Source organism: Vanessa atalanta, chromosome W (genome assembly GCF_905147765.1).
Source record: "Vanessa atalanta chromosome W, ilVanAtal1.2, whole genome shotgun sequence".
NCBI classification, from domain to species: Eukaryota; Metazoa; Arthropoda; class Insecta; order Lepidoptera; family Nymphalidae; genus Vanessa; species Vanessa atalanta.
Window position 1 is genome coordinate 5325045 of NC_061901.1, and position 13672 is coordinate 5338716.

Genomic DNA, 13672 nt, shown 5'->3' on the forward strand with positions numbered 1-13672 from the left:
TTCACAGGCAAGCTAATCGTTGGGTCACCACAACTATCTGCCGACTACGCCTTGGACATGCATGTACTCCCATACATCTTTGTAAAATTAGAGTCAGAGATCACTCTTTGTGTGAATGTGGCCTAGACGAAGGTTCCTTATCCCATATACTGTTTTCTTGCCCCAAACTCCTCCATCCCTTATATGACGTTCTCCCTCCTAAACCTCCTCGCCCTATTAATGTTCAATGTTTGTTAATGTTTGTGTTCAGTCCATTTTGTAAATTTTTATGTAAATATATTGAGCGTAATAACATTAAGTTGTAAATATTTTTGTGTTTGTTCATATATGTTATCTTAATAATAATTTATGTTTATCTAATTATTTATTATTGTGTTGTTTTAGATAGATAGATAGATAAAAACTTTATTGCACTCAATATCATAAAAAAAAAAAATAACAGTACATGGTAAAATGGTTAATTACAGAAAGTTGAAGGCAAGGGCGGCCTTATCACTAAAAGCGATCTCTTACAGGCAACCCAACAGATGAGGACAACATATTCTGTAAAGAGGGTAGTGCATATTATATTATGATGCATACATATACAATGGATTTAATATAAAATTACATATAGAGAAAACGTAAAATAAACATACATGCAAATACCTGTACATACATACACGTATATATATATACATATATACACACATACATATATATCTACATAAATACATATATACATACATACCTACCTACATGCACACATATAAATATAAAAAAGGAGTAGTTACGAAGACATATAATGATGTTTGACTCGACTTTTAAATATATTTAAGGACTGTGACATCCTAATGTCATGTGGGAGCGCATTCCATAATTTAATCGATTGGACAGTAAAAGAATCATTATAACAGTGTGAGTGGCTAAGAGGCAGCTGTAGTTTGTTGTCCGATAGAGAACGAAGATTGAGATGAAGAGAAGAATTAGAGCCAAGAAAGGAAAAGCGTTCTTTGAGGTAAGTTGGAGTTTGGGGAAAGAAAAGAATAGTGTAAAGGAGAGAAAGGGCGTGCAAATTACGTCTTTGTCTGACTGTAAGCCATCCAAGTCGGGTACGATATTCGGAGATGTGGTCGAACTTTTTCAATCCAAAAATGAACCGTATGCACATGTTTTGCAACCTTTCAAGCTTGTGCTTTTTTAGGTTATGGGCTAACAGAAAGTCAACTTCTATTATGCCTTCAAATTAAATTAAGCCTGTAATCTCGACCGCACCGATCAATCTCCATCGTGTCTTCTCCATCGCACGTGACATTGGCGAAATAATCTGTGCCCTCTTGGCATAAATAAAAGCCAAAATTAAAAAAAAAAAAAAATTTGAGAGTGGTCGCTAGCTATCTTAAATCGTTTTTCAGTGATTTATAAGTTTAAAAAATGTCACTATCTTCACTTTCTTCACTTTCGGACGACGAAACTACATCCCGTAACAGCCGTAAGAATGAAGAAAAGTTAAATGGCTTCGAAAAATATGATGACAACCAATTTCTAAGTCGGTTCCGTGTTTCCAAAGATACGGTATTATACCTGGAGTCATTGTTTGGCAAGGAAATCGCGCCTTTGACGAAACGCAACCGAGCCTTACAGCCAAGAGACCAAATTTTGATAGCTCTTCGATTTTACGCTACTGGCAGTTATCAAAAAGTTATTGGAGACATATTCCACGTCGAACAAGTAACTGTTCACCGTGTGGTACAAAGTCACAGCTGCAATAGCAAAACTCAGTTGCAATTTCATTAAAATGCCGGATTCCCAAGAACGAATAGAAGTGGCAAACGACTTTTACTCCATTGCAGGATTTCCGAGGATATTGGGAGCTATTGATTGTACACACATTAAAATCAATTCACCAGGTACCTACTTACATTAGTACAAGAAGTAGTAATGTGTCGCTTAAATGGGAACACAATTAAATTTTTAAATTTTGTTTACAGGGGGATATCAAGCTGAAACTTTTCGCAACAGAAAAGGTTTTTTTTCGTTAAATGTGCAAATTGTATGTGATGCGAAATTATGCATCCGAAATGTGGTAGCAAGATGGCCAGGCTCTGTACATGACAGTACAATTTTTAATGACTCTCCTTTATGTGCACAATTTGAGCGTGGTGATTATGCAAATTTTGTGCTTTTAGGAGACAGTGGTTACCCATGTCGACATTATTTGCTGACCCCTCTATTAAATCCAAATACAATAGCTGAAGAAGCATATAATAGAGCTCAGGTATCATCAGGAAACCCTATTGAAAGGCTTTTTGGTGTTCTCAAACGTAGATTTCCATGTTTACATAATGGCCTAGGAGTAAATGTAAAAAATATTCCACCAATTATTGTGGCATGTGCAGTGCTTCATAATATTGCACTGTCTAGGCAAGATAACATAATAGTTGAAGAGGATACTTTAAACAGTGTTGAGGAAATACAAACTGATGAAACAATCCATGAAGGCAATCAGAATTTTGTTGTTTGATCATCAATAATTAATACACATTTTACTTATTAATCACTATTTTATTTTCAATTTAGTATAAGCATCATTTAAACAATAAACTTTAATCTAATAATTTAACAATAAAAATCAGTCTCATATTTTCAAAAAAATAAGTTATTAATATTCCTTAACAAATCAGTAAATATGTTTATAAAAATATAGATAAATTTACAAAAATACTATGGTCGACCCTGTAATCTTCTCTTCCTAAATTGAAGTATTTCCATTTCTATTTTATATTTGTTATTCTCCCTTTTTTCCCTGTTTATTAAATTTTTTTTTTCTAGTCTGGCAGTTTGTAATTTAGTTTTAAAATATTGTTCTTTAATGGATCCACGGGCAATGCATTTCTTTTTTATTGTCTTTTGTTCTGCTTTTTCTGGAATTATAAATACATGCTATGTTATATTGATAATTTTAAAATTATTAACATCCATAAGCTATTTAAGGTTTATATTTGTGAAATAAAAATAAAATAACCACAGTATTTGTTTTATATTTACCATTGTTAACCTTCTCTTTATCTTGTGCTTGGCTATTTATTAAAGTCTTTTGCTGTGTTACATTGTTGTCTAAGAAACAGATTTATACATATATTAGGATTTCATCTTAAATACATCCATTAACATTAATAAAAATAATAGTCAATTACCATTTACTTGTGAAGTTGATGGAACAGCACCCATAACATTACTATCATATACTCTTTCATATAAAACAATAGTTTTTGTCATTCAATTATATTTTAAATAACATGTTTTTAAATTTTACTTTGAAACTGTGTGTTTTTTTTTTTTTATAATAATATAAAAGGTCATACCATCACACATGGTTTCTGTATGAATATCCAGTTCAACATCCATTTCTGTATCCCCTGTGTAAAGTTATAATAACAATTATTTTTCGTTTTATATTTACAGTAGTTGGAAAATATTTTATTTTATGACTGACCAAAATAAAGAGCAGCGTCATCATAGGGGTTTGGCAATGGTTGTACTTGGGGAGCAACCATTGCTAGAAGTTGAGCATCCATATTAGTTAAATTACTACTTTTATATGGCCCACCACCGGTGCATATTAATTCTCTCTATAAAATGAATTAATGTTAAAAGTTAAATCTGATGAAGTGCTCCATGGCTCTTTTGTCAACCTTACCTTATCATCTAATGCTTTTTTTTTATTATCATAATCTTTTCTTTTTCGTAAAAGTTTTTTCTCTGAAATACAAGTGTTATAATTAGATAAATGTATTGTAATTATAACAAAATCTGAAGGGAAATGGGGTAGGTATAATAAGACACGTCTGCACTGTTTGACAATGTTTTTAATAATGAATATTAAATAATCAAGTAAAGCTGTTCGTTGATTGAATGAGTGGTGAGCGAATGTGAATGAGTGAAAGATTGAATAATATAATGAAAGAGAAATCTTTTATGTATAGAGGCTTGAATTTTTGTATATTCCAACAGTCCCCCTCAAAAATACAAGTTAATATAATATAACAATACCATAACATAATTTCTTTCATTACTCATTTTTACAAATAAAATACTAACTATTTAGTTACATAAACCATAGTTTTATTTATTAAATAAACTCATTCCTTCATTTACTTGATTAACACAAAACATGAATTATTTTTCAAAACAAATTTAAATTCTTTCTTAATTCTATAAATCTCTTGGAGGGTATCGCTTTTGTGAACATGTCAGCTAGTTGATTTCCTGTGGAAATAGGTTCTAGCTTTATTATTTGATTAGCGATTTGTTCCCTAATAAAATGATATTTTATATCTATGTGCTTAGATTTTTTGTGATTTGTGGGGTTATTGGCAATACATATACAACTATTATTGTCTTCAAATATTACAATAGGCTCTGTTATTTGTATAGAAATACTATTTAACAATGACCTTATCCAGACTGCTTCTCTCACAGCCTCAAAGAGAGCCATGTATTCAGCTTCCGTTGAAGAGACGGCGACAGTATTTTGTTTTCGTGTGGTCCACGAAATTGTACAATTATTAAAGGCCTTAAACAAATAGCCAGTTGTACTTTTTCTGTCGTTCTCGTCACCTCCCCAGTCGGAATCTGCATACCCACTTATTATCTCTTTATATTCAGATTTTTTATAAACTAATTTTAAATTAATTGTACCTTTAATGTATCGTAAGAGATGTTTTAAATATTTCCACAACTCTTCGTTATTTTTAGATTGATATCTACTTAATATATTAATACAAGCACAAATATCTGGCCTTGTGCAAAGCATTGAATACATAAGGCATCCTATAACATTTTTACAAGGTGCATCATAGTGAGTGTCTGAATTTAAAGCTACAAAATTGATTTTAGAAGGAAAAGGTGAATTCGATGGATTACAATCTTTCATAGAAAATTTATTTAGAACATTTTGCAAATATGTTGTTTGATCTAAAGAAATTGTATTAGTTGTTCTTTGAATTCTAATACCAAGAAATAGTTTTAAGTCCTTCAAATCAGTCATTTGAAATTTTTGCATTAAACTGTTTTTAAACGCTTGTAATAAATTACTATTTTTAGTAGTAATAATTAAATCATCAACGTACAGAACTATATACACGTTTTTATCTATACAATTTTTATCTAATATGTACAGACAAGGATCTAATTCAGAGTTGTTAAAACCCATTTCCTTGAGAATGAGATCGAACCGTGCATACCAACACCTGGACGACTGCTTTAGGCCATATAATGTTTTATTCAATTTACAAACCTGGTTATTACTTGCTAAAATACCTTCCGGTACTTCCATATAAATATTTTCTTTCAATATACCATTTAGAAACGCGGTTTTAACGTCCATGTGGTGTAAATGTAAATCAAACTGATTTGCCAGTGCTAATATAAATCTAAAAGTAGTTATCCGAGCCACTGGTGCGAACGTTTCGTGATAGTCTTGTAAATACTCTTGAGTGAAACCTCGAGCAACCAATCGAGCTTTATAACGTGTAGGTTCACCAAATTCATTATTTTTAATTGTAAATACCCACTTGCAACTTATAATATTAACATTTTTCGGTCTAATGACTAATGTCCACGTTTGGTTGCTTCGAAGCGACTCAATTTCATCCTGTATAGCGTTCAACCACTTATCAGAATCGTGCCTATCGAAAATATTCTTATATGATGTAGGTAAAGATTGCGTATCATTAAAAAGAGATAAAAATAAATCAGGATCGTGCATTTGCTTATAATTCTTTGGGGGTAATTCTGGAATTCTTTCGCTACGTCTTAAATTAGTGGTATTCGATGAACCGTCCAACGAATTGTCATTAAAAGAATCTTGTTGTTGATCTATTTTTAGCTTTGCCGAATCAATTTCGGGCTTACTAAATTTTGAAAGGGTTTCAATGTTGTCACTACTGCTACGTGTAGGGCGTGATTTTTCAAAGTTTAACTCGTCAAAAATAACATCGCGAGCTATAAAAACTTGATTATTTTCGATATTGAATAATCTATAACCGTTTGCATCGTAACCGATCAATATTGACTTGAAAGATTTCTCATCAAATTTAGTTTTTCTAGCTTTGTTATGAACGTATGCAGTAGATCCAAACATTTTTAAATGATTTATTTTCGGCCTTTTACCATGCCACATTTCGTATGGTGTTTTATTTATCAGAGTTTTAGTGGGTAGTATGTTAATTAAATAAGTAGCTGTTAAAACAGCTTCACCCCAAAATATTTTATTTAATTTCGCACTTGTAACCAATGTTCGAGCCATTTCGGTTAATGTACGATTCATTCTTTCTGATACACCATTTTGCTGTGGGGTGTAAGGAACCGTTAAATGATACATTATCCCTTTGTCAACACAAAATTCTTTGAATTCGTTTGAAAGATACTCTCGGCCATTATCGCAATATAAATTAACAACTTTAGAATTAAATAAATTTTCACATTTTGTTACGTAGTCTTTCATACATTTATATGCTTCAGATTTAGAATGCATCAAATACGTTACTGTATAATGAGTAAAATCGTCAATAAAAGTAATAAAATAATTTTTATCATCAAATGTAGGTGGTGTAATAGGACCACAAATATCGGAATGAACTATAAAAAGTGGCCTATTTCTGACTGATTTATCTTTTGATTTTGCAAAGGGCAACCGCGACTGTTTACCAAGTATGCAAGACTCACATAATGTATCATTAGGCATAATATCATTAATTAGGTAACTATCATCAATTAAGTTTTTTAGAATGTTAAATTTATTTTTGTTTAAGTGACCTAGACGCTTATGCCATAGTTCGTAAGATGTAGAAGTTTGAGACAAATTTAAATTATGTTGAGATCGCGTATGCACTTGAAAAACTAATTTAAATAAATTATTACTGATAACACTCGATACTAAACACTTGATACTATTGTTAATATAAACACTGTTATTTTTAAATATAACAACCATACCTCCTTGTTGAATACGATATACAGATATTAAATTACATGGCACGTCCGGCGCATATAATACATTATTAATCGCCCCTTGAAAACCTAAATTAGTAGTGACATTTATTGTACCTTTACCAAACGCTTGAATGCTTTCATTGTTCTTAGCTATACCAATTTTAATCGGTATTGTGAACTCTGAGTAGGAAGAAAATAATTCCTTACTATTTACAACGTGGTCAGTTGCACCCGAATCTAAAATGAAAACAATATTATTAATATGATATTTATAAGAATTTGACAACTTACACGTTGAAAACATAAATGCGAAACTGTCCTCGTTATCGTTTCTGATTTGCAAAGCGCTCGCAGCTGCTGTTTTACTGCCGCTACTACCTCCATTTTGTTGTAACTTTTTGAAAAATCGACAATCCTTCTTCATATGATTTCGTCGTCCACAATAATCACAATATAATTTTGAAATTTTATATGATGAATTTCCGGTGTATGACTTCTTTTTATAATAATTATATGATTTCCTTTTATCGAATCCAATTTTGTTCTGCGATTTGAATTTATTCGTTGATGTATGTAAAACTTTGAGTTCTGTCGTCGTGGTATTCTTTAGTTTGACTTCGTGATCTAGAAGACGAGTTTTTACAAAAGATAGATGCAATTGTTCCTCTCCAAGTGTTTCCAGTGCCGTTATAACACCATCGTATGATGTGGGTAGAGTTAAAAGTAAATGTGATATTTTATCCATCTCATCCAATTTTGCACCAGCCGATATTAATTCAGTAATGATATTATCGAAATTGTTAAAATGTTCGAATAGTGTCACATCTGGCTGTAGTTTCATATTAAGTAACTGTTTACGTAAAGCCAATTGAGTCGCTAAGCTCCTCCGCTCATATACTTTGTCTAGTTCGGCCATTATGGATTTTGCAGTAGAAGAACCTCTTGCAAAGCTTAAAAATGTGTCACCCAAGTAATCTACAATCGTACCTTTTGCTAGCATATTCTTCTTAATCCACTCATTATCTGGTATTGGTGGTGGTTCTTCGTCAATACCAGGCAATAACTGCATTTCTTCTAGTAGTGACCTTATACGAAACTTCCAAGTACTATAGCGATCACCGTTAAATTGTTGTATATTTCTTTTACTTCGCGAATCCATTTTGAGTAACACTTTTACTATTAATTTTAATTATTTAAACAACTTTAAACATGACCTGGGCCCATAACCTGAAGGGAAATGGGGTAGGTATAATAAGACACGTCTGCACTGTTTGACAATGTTTTTAATAATGAATATTAAATAATCAAGTAAAGCTGTTCGTTGATTGAATGAGTGGTGAGCGAATGTGAATGAGTGAAAGATTGAATAATATAATGAAAGAGAAATCTTTTATGTATAGAGGCTTGAATTTTTGTATATTCCAACAAAATCTAACAATATAAATTTAAACAAATAATCATTACGTTTTCATCTGCCAATTTCTTTTTTGACCGCTGCTTAATATTTTCATATAAGTGGCGCAGCTGCTGCCACGCCCTGGTACCACTAGTGGCAACAGCATTATATTGTTTTGTTAAGGAGTCCCAAGTTTCACGCTTTTTTACAATAATGCGAGCATTCGCTCCCTTATTTTCAATTACATCTTGATTTCTTAAAAGTAATGATTCAGTGTAAAATAATAAAAAACAATGCAAAAATATCATAGTTGATGCTTTATTTATTACTTACTTGTGTATTAAACTTAGTAATATTTCTTTTTCTTGTTCAGTGTAATTGCACCCACGCTTATTTTTATTTTCCATATTTGTTATTTACGATAAAAAAGTACGAACGCGCGAAATAATTTTCTTATGTTTTTGAATAAGTTGCATTTTTTTATTTCATTGTACGTAATTGATTTTATAACGATAGTTTTTGATTTTTCGATTTTGCTCATTTTATTACTTGCTAGATGTATAAAATAAAAATAAAAACAATTAACATTTTATCTGAATTATATTATTTATCATATTTACTTCTAATAATTTAATTTGTACAATAGTATAGTAAGATTATATCATTACGACGATAATTTTCTGCTGTGGTATCTATCTAGATATACACATGTTTAGTGCCATCATAATAAAAAACCCACACCAGTAACGTTAATAAAGTAGTCTTATATCAACATTCGGGCGTTTCATTTCCCTCGTCCTTACATGGCGACCCTACCAGCGCAGTATGCGCATCGGTAACGCGAGATGCTTTAATTTAAATTACCGACACGTGTAAATTCAAACTCGCCAAAGTTCAAAGTTAATAATGGTCACTGTAGTTTAAAATATGTGTAATTCGAAAGTAGAAAAGGAGGACATTTTTATAAACCAAAATTCTGTAGCTGCTGAAAATAATGCATATATAAAAGAATTGAAATTCCGTGCGTCCACCACAAACATTCTTTTACTTATAATATTACTATTGATGATTCTGTTTATCATCTACGTTGTATGGAGAGTATACCGAAAAATGCATCATCGCTGGGTCCAGCAGGGTATACATCAATATGTAGGGGACGATGGGGGAAATGCGGACGCTTAAGAAAAATGATGTACAAATTGTATACTATTATCAATAATCAGTCTGTATTTATTTTGTACTAAACTTTGGTTATTCACCTACAAAATCAACTACAATTATATTATGAGATCAATCAACAAGTATAAATTTTAAGTCAAAAACAAAACCCATGCTGTCCGTAATTACCCGGAGCTATAAGGGTAAATGCGGACATGTGCTGGGTTAATTACGGACAACATGGGGTATTTACGGACTAGGTCCCAAATCATTCACATAACTCGCAAGTAAAGCCTTTAGACATGCTTCCAGCGGAACACTGCTCATGGGCCCATTTCTTGCATTTTATACACATAATCCACTCTTCGCTAGGTCCAACGACGTACTTTTCCTGACAGTATATGCAAAAATACTCTTCATTTTCATTTTGTTTCGAAATTATTTAGATTTTTTACACCTTTAGAATGTTTTCTTGTAGTTTGTTTAGGTTGCTTTTGCTTAATATTTGTAATATTTTTATTTTCTAAGTTCTCAGTCTTTCGTTTCCGATCTCTTTTCTTTTGTTCCTTTTCTTCTAGATTCTTTTTCTCTGGCGTGCTGGTGAAAATGACGGAATGCTTCTTTTTTATTGTCCGTTTGCTCCGACAAGTTTTTAAAGCTGGTACCTGTAGTATGTCAACCAAAGATACTGACGAAGATTGACTAGTTTGACTTATCACTTGGTTTTTATCAACAACATTTGTGTCAGAATCTTTGCATACGAATTCTTCATTAGGTACATTTTGATTTAAAATATCAATGTTGGCAGTGGGATGAACCTCTGGAAATCCACTTCCCGATGACATAGTGTCATTGGCGCAATCACCGGTGAGTTGAGATTCATCTCTGGACTCTATTTGACTCGAATTGTCGAAATTCGCATTGCTGCTGGTATCGAGTGCAGTTATTGGTTCTATAACATCACCAAAACTTGCAAAAGTGCCTTTGAATTTATTTTGATCTACTGGAAAAATTCCAGCACTCTTGAAACCGTTTATAGTTTATCAATAGACGTTAAACGGTTAAAAGCTTTTGTATAAAGACCTACAACATCGTAAGGTGTAATTTTAGATCCCGGATGGTTGACCATATAGTTTTCGCATTCTCTGTTGTATGCTGTCTTTAGTGGGCCGTGGAAGGTTAAATCCAAGGGCTGCATTCGATGCGATGTATGCGGTGGCAAAGTCAAAATATGGATGAAATTCTTACGGCAAAACTCGTAAGCTTGCAGACTAACGTGGCTCTCGTGATTGTCTAGAACTAACAAAATGGGGCTGTCAATAGTTGATTTGGAAAATTCTTTGAAATGCTGGAGCCAATCAACAAATATTGATTCATTGATCCAACCCGAGTCCGAAACACAAGCCACCATATTGCTATTACTGTCTTTCATAAGCAAGGCATTCATTCTCTTTCTTTTAAAGATGAAAAACGGTGGAATGTACATACCTCCAGCGTTAAAACAATTTACAACTGTAGTTAAGGAACCACGTTCTGCACTGGTGCATTTCCCAACTTGTTTCTGGCCCTTTGGTGCAAGAATTCTCGAATTACGTTGCACAGTACTGATCCCAGTTTCATCTACATTTTAAATTGAATCTGATTTAAAGTGAAATTTAATCATGAGTTTTTTCAAATTTCCAAAAAATATATCAGTTTCTTCAGGATTAAATGCAGTGATCCTATTTAATGACGTAGCTTCTGGCCTTCGAAGTGATATATTTGGGTGTCTAGCCATGAAATTGTAGTACCAATTCATTCCAGCCATTCCTGTTTCTTTATTAAAATTATGTTTTAAGTTTTTGGCAGTGGCAAAATCGAAAGCAATTTTTCTTAAAGTAGGTATTGTAACTCCAAAGAAGGCTTTACACGACTTTAAAATGAATTCGACGAGTTCGTTTTCTTGCCTTTCATTAAAAACTGGCTGTATACCTTTCTTTGGCATAGTAGTAACACCACCTCTTTTCACTTGATCAAAAAGGGTAGCTCGTGGAACACCATACTTCTCTTGGGCCTGCCGAAAAGATAACTTTTGTTCCTTAATTTGTTGCACAGCTTGTTGTAAGGTATCGATGGTGTACGTTTGTTCTTTTTTTCTGATGTATTTTCGAAGCATCTGAAAATGTGTAGTTATTGGTTATTAGTATCGATTATTTATCAAATATGTTATTGCTGGGCTGATATTGAGGATAATGAAAGTCACTAACTGGTTCACGATTTATTAACGAGACGGTACAATTATACGGACTGTGACGCACTGTTTTACATATGCAATGTTTCGACTTTTATACATGATATCAAAGAGTAAGAGATACATAGATGTGAAACATTTTAGTCATAGAATATGTGAGCTTTATCCATTGTTTACTTTAATACCTATGTGCATATACGGCACATTACTCCCCCCTTTACAAAAAAATAAGTAACAGTTAAAATATTGCAGGAATTTCATGATAAATTATGCTTATCGAATACAATTGCACATTACAAAATATACGCATATATAAAAAAAATTTAAAAAGACAGATTATATAGACAATATTTAAAACAAAATAAACAAGAATATAGGTATGTTAACAAATAAGTAATATGAAAACTATATATGTATATAATATATAATTTAACAACTCTACAAATTTTTATAACATAAACTATGAACCTTAACTATTACACATATAAATTGAAGATTTATCACGAAAAATAACACTTTATTATCCACTATTTCACTTTATCCTCACAATGATTCGTCGGGTGGTCGGGCCGTCTGGGCCCAGTTCGCCCCTGCGGTATGCTACCGACGTGTAACCCTCTAATTCTCTATATTTTTCACATCACTGTTGACACATCACTTGCAAATAGTTTATAAAATTAGTTTAAAAATATCCCTCAAGTGTCTGTTTTAATCTCGTATAATGCTTTTTATTTTATGTTTCTTTGTATATTTTTGGCAAGAAGATGTAGTGGTTATAGATTGAAGCGAACTACTGGTTTGCTAATTCGACCAGATCTTGTAATCTTCGGGTCAATTGTTCCTGTGTTTACATTAGCCGTGTCCTTATATGGTGCGCTCTTGCATTCTTCGGTGTCAATTGTAAATGCGGGCTTTAATCGGTCAATACTAATACATTTTTCCGTGTCTGCTTTATCTATTTTAAAATATTTGTCTGTCCGTTCGATCACTTTGTAAGGACCGGAGTAGGGTGGAGATAAGGGTTTTGTGACCTTATCTTCACGTACAAACACATGAGTACAGTCTTTCAAATTAGCGTGAACAAACATTTTCCCTTGCCTCGCGTTTCTCCTAGGAACAGAGGATAAATTCGCAATTCTCTCGCGTATTTTTTTAACAAAAATATCGTCATCGGAAATGTCTTGCCTTTGTGGTTGAAAGAAATCTCCGGGTAATCTGATCGCTTCTCCATAGACTAACTCTGCCGCGCTTATTTGCGTGTCATCGCGTAAGCATGTTCTTAGCCCTAGTAAAACTGATGGCAATTCTGAAACCCAATGAGTCGTATTTCCTCTACACATAAGCGCTGTTTTAAGACTACGATGCCACCGTTCTATCATCCCGTTTGATTGAGGGTGGTAGGCAGTGGTTCTAATTCTTGATATGCCCATTTTCTTTGTTAAGCACCTAAATAAAGTAGACTCGAATTGACGACCTTGGTCCGTGGTTAATCTTAAAGGTTGCCCTTTAAATCGGGCTATCCAACCGGTGTAAATTACATCTGCAATAGTTTCGGCGGTAATGTCCTTGACAGGGTATGCTTCTGGCCAGCCAGTATTTCTGTCCATCATAGTAACTATGTACCTATAACCATCGCAATAGCTTAATGGTCCGACTATGTCCATGTGTAAATGCTCGAATCTATTACTATGCATAAAGGAGATCGAAAGTATTTCATACAATTCTGGGCCCACAATGTAAAGACATGAAAATAGTGTTAACTAAAAGGTTCAAAATAAGAGTTTCTTCATTGAAAATTCTATAGAAATTGACAATCAGATAGCTGAGTTATTGGAGGTTTAGTAAAAGTGAGGTTATGTTGCATTATCTTTAAGAGTCAGATGAATACACGTAAAAGTATGTGAAAAATATTA

At 32.8% G+C, this 13672-nt stretch overlaps 2 protein-coding genes across 2 annotated transcripts; one reads left to right on the forward strand and one right to left on the reverse strand.

Moving 5' to 3' along the window:
• The first annotated feature begins 1660 nt into the window (after positions 1-1660).
• Positions 1661-2560, forward strand: LOC125075703 (putative nuclease HARBI1). Its single transcript, XM_047687415.1, has 2 exons — positions 1661-1889; positions 1971-2560. The coding sequence occupies exons 1-2, from the start codon at positions 1778-1780 to the stop codon at positions 2501-2503; spliced, it is 645 nt and encodes a 214-aa protein (XP_047543371.1). The 5' UTR covers positions 1661-1777; the 3' UTR covers positions 2504-2560.
• A 105-nt stretch (positions 2561-2665) lies between these two features.
• LOC125075709 lies at positions 2666-3654 on the reverse strand. The gene is made up of 5 exons (XM_047687421.1): positions 3476-3654; positions 3345-3398; positions 3177-3236; positions 3028-3096; positions 2666-2903 (listed from the first exon to the last, which is right to left on the reverse strand). The coding sequence occupies exons 1-5, from the start codon at positions 3555-3557 to the stop codon at positions 2704-2706; spliced, it is 465 nt and encodes a 154-aa protein (XP_047543377.1). The 5' UTR covers positions 3558-3654; the 3' UTR covers positions 2666-2703.
• Positions 3655-13672: the final 10018 nt, after the last annotated feature.

What these genes read in the sequence shown, in the direction of transcription:
- LOC125075703 (XM_047687415.1), top strand. Translation starts at nt 1,778, where the DNA reads ATGCCGGATTCCCAAGAACGAATAGAAGTGGCAAACGACTTTTACTCC. An exon ending in CATTAAAATCAATTCACCAG is followed by an intron (nt 1,890 to 1,970) that starts GTACCTACTTAC and finishes TTTTGTTTACAG; the next exon opens with GGGGATATCAAGCTGAAACT.
- LOC125075709 (XM_047687421.1), bottom strand. Translation starts at nt 3,557, where the DNA reads ATGGATGCTCAACTTCTAGCAATGGTTGCTCCCCAAGTACAACCATTG. An exon ending in ATCAACTTCACAAGTAAATG is followed by an intron (nt 3,097 to 3,176) that starts GTAATTGACTAT and finishes TCTGTTTCTTAG; the next exon opens with ACAACAATGTAACACAGCAA. An exon ending in TAAAGAGAAGGTTAACAATG is followed by an intron (nt 2,904 to 3,027) that starts GTAAATATAAAA and finishes TTATAATTCCAG; the next exon opens with AAAAAGCAGAACAAAAGACA.